The 13,150-nt window shown below is 41.6% G+C and overlaps 1 protein-coding gene across 1 annotated transcript in view; it reads left to right on the top strand.

The window, feature by feature from the left end:
• LOC130182923 (ataxin-7) overlaps positions 1–13,115 on the top strand; it is a 28,053-nt gene extending 14,938 nt beyond the window's left edge. The window contains exons 6-13 of the mRNA XM_056398140.1: positions 3,509–3,803; positions 5,576–5,904; positions 6,089–6,171; positions 6,795–7,075; positions 7,262–7,451; positions 7,577–7,698; positions 7,892–9,044; positions 9,884–13,115. Coding sequence (XP_056254115.1) covers positions 3,509–3,803; positions 5,576–5,904; positions 6,089–6,171; positions 6,795–7,075; positions 7,262–7,451; positions 7,577–7,698; positions 7,892–9,044; positions 9,884–9,901 — 2,471 coding nt within the window. The 3' untranslated portion in view covers positions 9,902–13,115. The remainder of the gene's footprint in view (positions 1–3,508; positions 3,804–5,575; positions 5,905–6,088; positions 6,172–6,794; positions 7,076–7,261; positions 7,452–7,576; positions 7,699–7,891; positions 9,045–9,883) is intronic.
• The last annotated feature ends 35 nt before the right edge of the window (positions 13,116–13,150 follow it).

Below are 13,150 nucleotides of genomic sequence, written 5' to 3'. Positions count from 1 at the left end.
AAGTATCCACCAATATCAGCCTCGTCCAAGATTTCGTTGCTCCAGCAATTCATAAATCCTTCTCTAAGTTTGTGTGTGAAGTCTTTCCTAAGTTGTTAGTATCGATCAGCCGGTTTCAAACTAAATCAGGTTCTGCCACTAAAACTTGAATGTCTGAGCAAGTGAGCAAGACTTAAGTGAAGGGTAAATCTTTAGCTCTGTCCGATGAACTATGTAAACAGGAAATCAATGTGGCATCACAACTGGCACAACTTCCACAAATTATAGTTTTAAGGGCTCAAAATATATATCTTTTGTAAATGTAAGTGACTTTGATTTAGGGCTGAACAATTCATCAAAATCACAATATTGCCAAGTGCAATGTCCAAATTGCAGGAGATGTAATTTTATACCATTTGCAATTATAAATTAAACATTTTGGTGTTACAGAAATTCCCCCAGGCTGCAATCACCTGCCCTCTCCATCTCTCTCTCTCTCTCTCTCTCTCTCTCTCTCTCTCTCTCTCTCTCTCTCTCTCTTTCTCTTGTGTGAGTGTGTGTGTATATATATATGTATATATATATATATATATGTATGTATATATATATATATATGTATGTATATATATATATATATATGTATATATTATATATATATATGTATATATATATATATATATATATATATATATATATATATATATATATATTATATATATATATATATATATATATATATATATATATATATATATATATATATATATATATATATATATATATATATATATATGTGTGTATATATATATGTGTATATATATACACACACACACATTTCAGAGTATAATTTCGAATGAGTGGGAAACTGATGTCACTGATTTTGTAATTTGAGGTATGTCATGTCATTTTTGTGTAATGTAATTTGAATTTGAACAGTATTTACATCATTTACATAAAAAAGAAATACCTAATATAATGTCTTCAAATATCTTATTCTGCCTGGCCAATAGTTCAACACCCAAAAATTTTCCATCGTACAGTGATATAAAACAGAGAAAAGCAGCAAATCCTCACATTTGATAAATGTTTTAAATGACTAATCGATTGTGCCTCAAAATAGTTGTTGATTTCTGTATTTTCTGTTGATCGAGTAATCGTTGCGGCTCCACACCAGAGCAGTCTAAATCTAAGTTAAATTCTGTGGCTATGCTACTACACATGGCCGTACAGATTAGTAGTGCTTCTTGCTGTGATTTTCCTCCCGTCTTCTTCTCTCTGATGTCATTATGGGAAGACCCCATGTTGTGTTAACATGGGGCAAAGGCACTGATCTCAGCACTGTCGAGATGGTCTCAATATGATTTTAGCGTGCTTCTTTGAGCCCATCTGTCTCCTGTTAGGTGTTTGTGCTTCTCAGCTGACGCTGATCCCAGCAGGGGTGACACTCACCGCAGAATGGGAAGCTGCAAGCTCGGCTGCCGTTTTATGCATACATTTATGAACTTGTCGAACAAAGACTTGTCTCCTCACAGCTCTGCTCACAAACGTACAAACATACATTTTTGAATCAAGCAATTTGAGATTAGTGTAGTTATTGTTTTTGCAACAAGAACAAGGTTATTACTGTTATATATGAGTAGTTTACATAAGCTAGGCTGTGCTACGGTTTGAACATGGTGTCTGTGGAGGCTGTCACACACTACCAACACACACTACATTGATGTTGTTCTCTCACTCCCCCAGCCAGGGATTCCCCTTAGCACCGTGCCAGTAGTTTGTCTTTCTGAAAGAGGATATTAATGCTCCTCCTAGTCTCTAGGGCTGTTGTTTTACCCCCCACCCCATAGTTTTCTTGACTCTCATTCTATTCCACTGCTGCTGGTGTTTGCTCGTCTTTCTCACTACTAGCGCTTTGTCAACAGAGCACTGCGTGTCATGCTGGGGTTTCCTGCTGTGAGTTTGTGTGCAGGGCGTGCTGTTGACTGTGACCAAGACAGGACAAGACAGCGAGAGAGGGATGGAGGGAAGGAGCAAAAGAAAGGTCTTTGGGTTAATCGGCTGCTAAGAAGTGGGAGGGAAGATGAATGGAATGCTTCTTGAATGGGTGTGTAGAGAGAGGCCCCTAGGTGAGAGGGGGGCACTCTTAAAAGCTTTTTTTTTTTCCTTCCTGAAAAGGGAAATTGGAAGAAGGTGGAACAGTGTGAAGGTGTGTGTTATTGTTTGCGTTTGTGGCTGAGGCAGATCAGGGAGTGGCAGCTCTGTGTGTGTGTGTGTATTAGTATCCACTCCACTGTTTCTGCAGCAACAAGCTTGTTTGCTGGTCACCTGCTGAGACTGAGCTTTGGCTGACAGCCCACTTCCCTGCTACACCATGGAGTTAGCTGAGTAAACGGTTAGCTAACTAGGCCCACGCCTTGCCATGGGAACTAGCTGCCGACACATTCTATCAAAATCTGTTAGTGCTCCCGAAGCTGTATCCTTTTACATTCTCAAAATATTCTATGCTGTTTTGCTCGTGCAACAAAAATGTTGACAAGAGGGTCAGGCTAATCTTTGGGAGCCTATTTCTCCTTAACTAATCAGCAGACACCTCTCTCTCTGTCATGTATGTGTCGCTCTCTCTCCCCACTTATGGTCAGAACAGAAGAAGTGTCTGTGTGACCCCTCTGTGACCTCAGAGGCTCAGTATATCTGTAAGGGAGCTGCTGCATGGCCAAGATTCAAGTTGCAGAAACCTCTGAATTTAAAGAAATGCCTTCATGAAGCTGCTGTTGTGCTTTTTCTTTTGCTAGTTTCTGTTTTGGCAGCTAATGAACTCTCTACTATGAAATTAGTCTGTGTTGTGATAAAATGAATCTTTGTTGTGGAACAGTAGTCGAAATGTCAATAAAATTATTTTTAGCGTGCCATTTCATTGCTGTTACTAAGAATAGCAAGTGATGAGAGCCTCTTATGAAAACCGAAAAGCTTTTGTGATTATTATGGGTGCACATATTAGAGATCCATGTTTACTCATTTTGGTAAACCATGGCATACATACATTTTTTTTTTAAACCTTTTTTTTTTTTTTTTTTTTTTTTTTAAGGAAACGATATTTAGTTTTGCATGTAAGCACTTAGTGATGTGCATTTTTTTCATTCCTCTATTTTTGTCTTTCTATCCACAACTCAGTGTCGTCCCAACCCTTTTTGCTGTCATACTGCCTTTTATCAGTTTGCACAGCAACTGTTTTAAGAAGCTCAGGCAGGAAATAAAGCTCTTGACCTGTTGGCTGGTTCTATTTCAGGCTGAGTTGGCATGAATCACAAATGCTGCTTATTTGTTGTCGAGGTACTGCTCAGTACTGTCAGGGAATATTTCTATGTTCCCATGTGTTCCCATGTTCCCTTTTCTCCTGATTCATGACACAATTACTGCCACATTTACCCATATAGACTAGTCCGTTATAGTGTTTGATCAAAGCTTTGTGACACCTAATTTTGTTAACATTTATGATTTAATGCAAGCTTGGTTTATACTCTTGCTGCAGAGAGAAGACACAGTTCAGCCAGCAAGCCAGCCTCCACCTCGCCCTTCCCAGTGCCAGGCAGGAACCGGAGCAGCAGCAGTGGGCTTGGAACTGGGCTGGGCTCAGGGTCTGTAGCTGGAATGGCGACCGGAGGCATCCTTAGCAGACCTTCCACTGCTGGATCCAACTTATCCTCCTCAACGTCCTCCTCGTCCTCCAATCCCAAACTACTCAAACCAGCCAAAGAGAAGCTGCCAGGCATTCAGCGAAGACCCCCCTTTCCACCCTTCAGGATGCTCCAACCGGACAAGACACAGTAAGTTTCACATATTTGCAGTATAGTGTGTTGCTAGGGTCGCACAAAAATATTGATGCATACCAAGACTACGACTGAATGATGAATTGTTTTTATGTTGAAATTGCAATGTGAAATTGTGCAGTGCTTATTTAAATTGCAGGAGCTGCAATTTTAATTTTAACTTACACAATTTAACAGCGTCTCAACAAGCCGTAACAAGTGAGAGTTTAAGCCGGTGACTGGTGATTTCATCAGCTATAATGACTTATATAAAACTTGCTGGCAGATTGCCTCACGTCCATTCCAGTTAGGTAGCTCAGCTGTTTTGTTGAATGTAAATGACTCAGTTGGTGAACACAGTTTTTGCAGTTTCTCTGTTAGACATTTAAGCCAATGACTGTAAATAAAGAGAGAGATAACATGGCAGCTCCCTAAAAGTTCATCCAAAACATCTTGAAGTACGCATCAAATCATTTTTTCCCAAAGATGGTTTCTGTTTCTGTTTTAAAACGGGAGTGTAACATCATGATTGACAGCTGGGATTGAGTCCTGATTGAGTCAGGTGGGTGTAAGGGTCGGGCTTTAATACCGCGGTTCCACTCACTACTGTGACTCAGACTCAACACGTCACCAGCACAAGATGGCAGCACTCATTTCTGGAATGTTTTGGCTTCATTTTTGTACAGTGGGAGGAAGTGGAGGCGCTTTGTCCATCTTTATATACAGTCACTTATTTAATCACATATTTATGATTATAACCTTTAAAAGCCTTAAACCGAGATCAGCTGCTCAGGCAGCTACAATACAGACCTGTCGTTGGGCAATTATTATTATGAGGCTAAACTTATTAGTCAACTCTGGGAGGACCACAATGACATACAACTGGATTGTTTTACCTGATTCTATTTTGTAGAAACACTTTGTGATCATCCTTGGTCCCATGATATCTTGTGGGACCTCTAATACAGGCCTGTAGTTTAATTTATATAACACGCAGTTTAAAACACACTATTCATTAGAAATATTACAATTAAACATAGCCAAGACAATAGAATTGTATTTAGCGGTAGAGATTTTGCTTTTTTGATTTTCCATATATTAATATTATATTCTCGCATTTAAAGTTTATAAATTGAATTTTCATAAAATGAACAATATTACAATATCCTGATATAGAATTACAACTTCTGTGAGTGAATGTTTTATCCATTTTGTGCATCCCTGCGATGAGCTTTTCTGATCTATAAATGTGTTTATATTGATTGGTCAGTAACTAATCAATGGTGTAATGAACAAAATTGGATAATCATTACAATGTTATAATTCTGATACATGTTGGGAGAAGACAGATTTAAATATGACAATGCATTTGCAAAGATATGTTTTAAAATTTTATATATATGACTCTTAAAGCTCATGTTCACACCACCTTATACAGTTTTATCTAGGTTTAGATTCTCTTTTTACTGAGCCATTGTTAATGTTATTAATTCCACTGGTGCTTTTTCTGCTATGACAAGAAAAAGGCCTATATAAGGTCATTTACTTGTTATTAAATCTATATTTCGTACAGGATCTGTCAGGGGAAATGAATACATTTGAACATGTATTTTTTTCTTTGTTTTGTTTTGATAAATGATGGATCATATTAGTTTCATGTTTTGTCCACCCAGCTCCATTCATACATGTACATCTGTCTCTTACCATGCGTTTTTTCTCACTGGCTCAGTGTTTCTAACTCTCAGCTTCCTCCTTGCTGCCCTCTTCATCTCTGTAACCTTCTCTTTCAGTCTCACCCCGGCTGTCAAGGTGGAGAAGATGCACCTGAGGGTGGACTCGTCAACTAAGCTGGTGCAGGCCCCATCTGCCCCCAACACCACCTCATCCTCCTCCACATCCTCCTCTAGCACCACTGTGAGCTCCAACACTACCACCATCACCACCTCCTCCTCATCAGCCCTTAAACCAGGCCTTAACTGTCCCTCCATACCAAAGCCTCCATTACTGGCCCCTGGTCAGATTCCCAATGGCAAGGGCCACCTCTCAGTCCTCTCGGACAAGAAGCAGGACAGCAGCAGCAGTGCCAGTAGCAGACGCCACCTCAGCAAGAAAGTAACAGGTGTGCTGGATAAAAAACAAAACAAAAAAAAAAAACACTTGCTGTTTTATACTGTTAACATTTAGTATAAATTCTGTTTAGATTATGGCATATATATTCTTAAAGCACAGTATAACACAAACCACTGATTTGACACAGTATATGGAAGTAACAGTTCTCCCTCACTCTTCTGCTTTGCCTTCAGAACGTGAGTTCAATCCGGATATCCACTGTGGCGTTGTGGATATGACAGCTCGGAAACCATGCACAAGATCTCTAACATGCAAGGTAACCAGTCTCTGTATTTTTTTTTTAGGGCAATGTTCTGCAGTTTTCTTCAACAAATCCTATCAAAGGACCAAATCCTTAAAGTTGAACTCGAATGTGAATTTCTTCACTATTTGTGTAAAGAACGATATAACAATAGTGATACTGCAGCTACTGTGAATATTTTCACCGTTTTCAAAAGGGAATAGAACCGTTTTTGGACACACTAGCAGCTGAAGCAGCGTTTAAGCATCAAGCTTCTGGGTGGGCATTTCCCACGACAGCAGCTGACTGACAGTTGAGCACCAGTGTTTCTAGGACATGTCAATGTCTGTGGTGTGGTACTGACTGGATCATGACATACCCCTATAAAGCCTAAAAATGTAATAAAGGAACACGTTGCAATGTGATGGTTGCTTGTTGATGTGTTTTTAGGTTTTTGGACAATGGTGGACATTTTTAAAGGATGGTTGTGATTATTTTCAGCAAAGTTACACATGTATCACACATCCACAAAACCTGTGAGAGATATATCTTACATGTACAAATCTGGATAAAAAACAGAATCCATCATTAGTCTAACCTTAGCAGTTCCACAACCCAAACAACAATTCTCACCTTTGACCTTTTCAATGTCACACCAGACACATTCCTTAAGCCAGCGGAGGGCGGTGCCAGGGCGGAGGAAGCGGTTTGACACACTGCTGGCAGAGCACAAGAACAGAACAAGGGAGCGGGAGAGGGAGAGAGAACTCCACCAACCCCATTCCCAGCAAAACCCCCCTCTCAGGGACCCACACCCCTCCTCCCACCTCGCCGCTGCCCATGACCCCCACCAGGTGGCTCATGGCAACGGCCCCGCCCCAGAAGCCACTAAGCCTTCGCCACTCGGCAAGCCCAAATTTCACAGCCCTGGTCTTCCACGGTAAGTGCTGCGTCGGACACATTCACTGTGTATGCTTGTATTGTGTGTTGTGACACCAGACAAACACAATTGCAATTTAGCATGTGGCACATTTTAGCAGATGACTGACAATTGAGGACCAGTGGTTCTCAAAACTGTTTTTATGATTAAGGTGAAAATGAAACAGCTACATTATCTGTCTATCAGACTAAATAGCAGTCACGGAGGTGGTACCCCCGGAGACCCTGCAGTAGTCCATGAGTCACCACACCATCCCCAAACTACCCCCGATGGGTTTTCCCGACCCTCCAGCGATGAGGGAGAGAACGAGGAGCGGGAGGACAACGCTGACAAACTGGACTGTCACTATTCAGGTTATCACCCTCGACCGGCAGCTGTAAGTTTTAGCATCACTGATCTGTGATAAGCCATAGACAATTTAATTTTGATACAGTAGTTAAACTATGAAGGATTGATGATTTTTTTTTTTTTATTATTATCTGTACCCCTTTCTTTTCCCAGTACTGTACCTTTGGAAGTCGACTGTTTGGGAGAGGCTGTTACTCCTTTGACCGAAGATGGGACAGAGTGCGATGTGCCCTAACCACAATGATGGACAAGCACGTTAACTCTCAGATGTGGAAGTAAGTCTGTCCAGCTCAGATTCTTCATGTTAATACTGCAAGAGGTTGATGCATAAAATAATCTAAAAAAAATTGTATTAAGTAGAGTGACATGATGTTTACACAGATGATAATTACCCATCTTGCTTCTTCAGGTCAGAATTATTGACTTGTTAACAGTCAGAGCTAATGAATGATATTGTCCTTGTTGCAGGAAAATCCCCTTGGCCTTGGAGAACTCCTCCTCCGTTGCACCTACCCATAGGACAAGCACAAATTCCCATGGTAGCACTCCCTCCTCAGGCTTCCTGGGCCCCCCTGCCACCTTGCCCCAGACTCCTTATAGCCAATCCTACGAGGGCAAATCAGTGCTCTCCTATGGGACCACCTTAAATGCCCGCAGCTCCCCACAGGGTGGGGCTGAGCACCCGGCCTACGGCACCACGCAGGCCCGACAAGTGTCTTCGTTGCCGCAGATGCCTTCAGCCCACTCGTCCTCATCCTCTTCAGCTCCTTCCCTAGCCTCAGGCCGGGCGCTCAAGTCCCGCTCCTCCAGCAGCAGCACTACCAAGTCGTCATCGTCCTTCAGGCCCAAGGAGATCTCCTCTGGCTCCTCCACACCTGTCATTCCCAACTCCACTGGTGGGGGCAGCAGCGGAGCCAACAGTAACAGTAGCAGCACTAGCTTCAGCTCGGGGAAGAAGAGGAAGAACAGCTCTCTCCTCTCTTCATCCCATGGCTCCTCTGAATCCTCCTCTTCTAATGCCAACTACTCTTCTTCCTCCTCCTCCTCTTTCAAGAAGAACTGTGCAAATGTCAGCAGCTCAGGGAGCACCTACCACCACAGCTCATTAGGTTCTGCATCCTCATCGTCATTATCCTCCTCCCACAGCGGAGTCCACAGCGTGGGGCTTAACTGTGGCCCCACTGTGCGGACCAACTCGCTTAGCCTCAAGGCCGAGTCTTCTGGAGGTTCAGCAGGCGGCTCCTCGGGGCCCCCTGCACGAGGTCCTCCCTCGGGCAGCCCTGCAGAATCCATCAAGCGCATGAGTGTGGTGATGAACAGCAGTGACTCCACCCTTTCCCTGGGGCCTTTTGTACACCACCAGTCCTCATCCTCATCTGACCACCACACCAGCTTCAGCCACCACTCCACAGACGGGCGTTTGGAGGGCAAGAAGCGCAAAAGCTCCCCTGTCTCCAGCAGCATTAATAGTGGGGGTGGGACAGGAGGGCTCGGAGGAGGGGGACCCGGTACAGGTAGACCCAAAGTGGCCAAGTCACCTGCCATTAACAACATCCATGGGAAGCATGGGCGGAGCATTCCAGGGACACCAGGGCTGCCCAACAACTCCCATTTACATCAGGTGAGTTTTGTATTCTGTAGTAGTCAGGATGGGTTTTAACAACATCTTTCCATGAGAGATAAATATGTGCATGACTCTAGGGATGGCAATCTCAGTCTGTCTGTCTGTCTGTTCATCACTTTGCTTCAGACTGAAATATCTCAACAAATATCGGATCGATTGCTGTGTAATTGTATAATTTTGTACACATATTCGTGGTCAATCATAGGCGCAGGTGATGACTTCTCAAAAATCAGAAATTATTGAATTATATGGTGTCTAATACTTTGTTAGTCTTCTACCTAACGTACTGTTGTAATTAAGTTAAATAAACGAGTGCGTCATTGTAAAGTCATATCAAGAGGAACAGCACCTTGTAAAGAGGTGGCTGTTAGTTGACATTGACCAATTTGTATTGTTTGCATGTACAGAATTGACAAAAACTGCTAATTGGCTTGTACCCTTAAGACTCACATTTGCAGCCATGTTTGTTAGTGAAACATTTTCATTAACTATTATTTTGGCAGTCCAGTGTAGTTACAAGAGGATACAATAGGTGAAACTCATGAGATCGCAGCTTTTCCCAGGATTCAACTTGTCAGTTAAATTTATTAAAGATACTGATAGGCCTGAGAAGTTTTACACTGGTAGAGTTTCACATGTTCACCTAAAGCAATCGAGCCTGCTACCAAACAAAACACATTTTGGGCTCAGGTTGAGGTTTTTCCACCTGAATAACTTGTCAGACACTGAAGTACGGAGTGATGAATGGGAGTATTACGACCCTTTGTTCTTGCCTAGAATGTGTTACTTTTACTGACTGAAAGCATTTTAAGTGTTTTTTTCTTTCTCTTCCCCAGCCAAAGGCTCGTCCCTGACAGCGGTGTCCGGCTTCAGTGTATGGAACCGGCAGGCGGATGGGGAATAGTCCGGAGCAGTCCACATACTGCTCTGGACTGCACGAGGCCTTTTAAAGTCAAACCCACATTACTCTCAGCTTCCCACAATCCTCAGGGTGGAGATGATCTGGACTGCCCAGTGAAGTCAATGTGGTCCTTACTAATTCTCCCAAAGCCATGTGTGCATGCGTGTGTGTGGGTGTGTGTGGGTGGGTGTGTGGGTGTGCGTGTGGGAGTGGGGCAAGGGGTGCGGTGGTACTGTATGGGCATAACAGTGTGGAGCACCAAGGGTCTAATGAGCGAGCCAAGGGACCCCCATCCCCACCCCACACAAGTGTTGTCCCAGTATTCTGAGAGGTCTTCCTGCCTAGTTGGTAGTAGGAGAAACAATAGCAGCAGCCGTGAGCTGGGGTTCAAAGCTCATTGGGTTCAGGTTAAGGGCTGCCGCAACAAGTCGTCATGATGCTGAGCACCTGGGGAGACAACAAGCCGATCTCTTCCGTGTTTGTTAAAGAATGACTGTGTGAATGTGCGTGTGTGTAAGAGTATTTTTCTCATGTCAGATTCTGCTGGACTACTGGAATTTCCAACTTAAATACACCCCCAGCGCCTGATCTCAGAAGCCTTGGAAGGAGAGCAGGAGGAGCAGCAAACTGTTACTTGCAACACCTTAAACAACACACAATCACCTTGGTGTTTCACTTTTACATTAGTCTGACTCTCTGGCGACACGTTGAGTAACCGTTGGTTACACGCAGTAGCCTGAGACAAGCCCATAAGGACGATCTGGTCAATTCTTTTATTACCCAGAATAATTATGCAAGTGTTACCTTTTTATGATTTCTTATGAGCTTTTTACACTGAACTACAAAGAGTCTTTGTAGACGTGATGAAGACAGTTGTGCTTTCAAATGTGAAAAGGACGCCTGATGTGCCCATTCGATTGAATCTTTTGTCAGAGAGATAGCTTGGTATTGAGGACACCTGTTAATTTTCAGAATCTTTTCATTGTGCAAAATGATAGCCACAGTAGACCTACCCCCAACTGTGAACAGCACTAAATAACCGCTTTCTCCACAGGCACTGCTTACATGTCCACAAAGCTAGCCAAAAGCTGCTATCAGCTTTGCCAACTACTTTTTTTCTTTTCTTTTTTTTTTTTTTAAACTAAAAGGTGGGCTTTCTTGCTCATGAAGCGGTGATGGTGCATTGCCTGGGTGGATATGAAGAAAATCTGTGCAAACCATATTGTTATTGCCACAACTTACCTACTTTTTACCCATACAGCTGTGCAAAATCCACTGCTGCTTGTGGGCAGATGTGAATTGTAATGTTTTATTTTTCCTACATAGGGAATCAGGTATGGTACGACTTAACTGGAGCAAGCTTTATGCACGTCACCTGTCTTCTGTGGGTATGATTGTCCCTCTTGTGTAACCACTACCCAAGCTCTGGATGTTAAAAGTTTCAATGCCTCGCCGTAACACTATATTGTGTGAGCTGAGAAGAGATTTGTCACAGTAGAACAGATAGCCAGGCATAATACTCTATTCCTTTTGTCAAAACGGAGTCTTAAATCAGGCAATACTTGCCCATTTTGTTGGGATGTTTGCTTATTCTGTGTGGTCTCGAGTGGATTTTATGGTGCGAGATTCATGGAGATGGCTTCACGGGACATATTTAAACTTTTGGCACCACATGTTGATTTATGGAACATCCACTGATGTCAGATAGTGTGGAAAAGTAGAGACAATTTTTTTTAAAAAGAATCTTAATTTAGCTTTTTTTCTTGTAGCCTATGTATCAAACAAGTATTGAAGTATCCCTATTTGAGAATACATATTTTGTTAACAAATTGTACATAGTGAAATATGTATTTTTGCACAGGCATTTTTTCGTACACGCTGAATTTTTTGGTACAATTTAAAAAAAAAAAAAAAAAAGAAAAAAATAAAGAAAAAAAGTCATTATTTATTTAGTAAAAGAAAAAAGATGAAAAGTCAGAGAACCTGACCTGACCTATTTGAAGTGGTTCACTGCCAAGTCTATATAATGCAATACACCTATATGTACAAGCTGAAGCATCTCATGAATCGTTGTACTGAGATCCTTTACGGAACAACGGTGAAGTGTTGCCACTGTAGCATGTGTCTGTATGACAGAATACCTTTATTCACTTTTCAAGGTCTCAATCACACGTGCTTTTACAAGACATTTTACGTTGCCTATGAATCAAGACAACAAAAAGACAAATTTACGATGTGACCCAGTTAGCCTGTGATTTTGAAATGTCCTGCAGGCTTGAAGCTGTGCCCATTGTCTAAACTACTTTCCATGTACTCTGCAGAAACTTTGTAGACCTTAAACACATTTCATGATTGGAACACTTATGTTTTATAAAGGCTGAAGGGGTTTCAGCTACCATTGCAACTGCAGCTGCTTGCATCATCGTTGCCAAACAAGTAATTTGAATCACAGCTTTTAAAGAAATAGTTTGCAGCTTTTAAAAGAAATATCAAATTAAGAAAGTGCCTGAATTTGTTTCACCATGACTGTTTGAGGACAGTATTCTTTGGGTTGTTTTACCTTACTTGAATGTTCGATGTGTTTAGGAGTTTGCTTTTAAATCTGCCTATGAACCCTAAATGTGGTAAAACCTGAGCTTGTCAGCTGCCCAGTATGAAACACTTTAGTGTTGTGCATTTTTTTTGGGTTTATCCAAGTTTTCCAGACAAGACGTTGAGATTTTCAGTTAGCCTCAGTGCATGGCTTAGACCGCCTCTGGTTTACTGGGATTTGTACGTAAGAACCTTCAATCAAGTGTTTTGTTTACCCTCAAACTCCACTGACATCTTGACCATCGTTTCCTGTACATGGAAACATTCGCAAGGATGTTTGTTTTTTTTTTAATCAGCACCATAGACTTGGAATGTGAAAGCGAGAGAGAATTAGAGCTCGTGTCTGGGAGGAAAAAATAAATCCACCATTCATACTATGTAAAAGCGTGTATAGATTTTTTTTTTTGTATACATTATCAGAATCATTTTCAGCTGGACTTATGTATTGGCTGCTATGTAATTCATGAACAAACATAGGTTAGAATTAATATTTAAAGAAAAAAAGATTGTATAGTATATTTGTTTTGTAACAAGTTTCTGTAAATAAAATAATTTATACTGCTATTTATATGAAATCATGTGTCTGCCTCTTTCCTAAAATAAAAACTGC

Source organism: Seriola aureovittata, chromosome 2 (genome assembly GCF_021018895.1).
Source record: "Seriola aureovittata isolate HTS-2021-v1 ecotype China chromosome 2, ASM2101889v1, whole genome shotgun sequence".
Taxonomy (NCBI): Eukaryota; Metazoa; Chordata; class Actinopteri; order Carangiformes; family Carangidae; genus Seriola; species Seriola aureovittata.
This window is presented reverse-complemented; position numbering and strand designations above follow the sequence as displayed.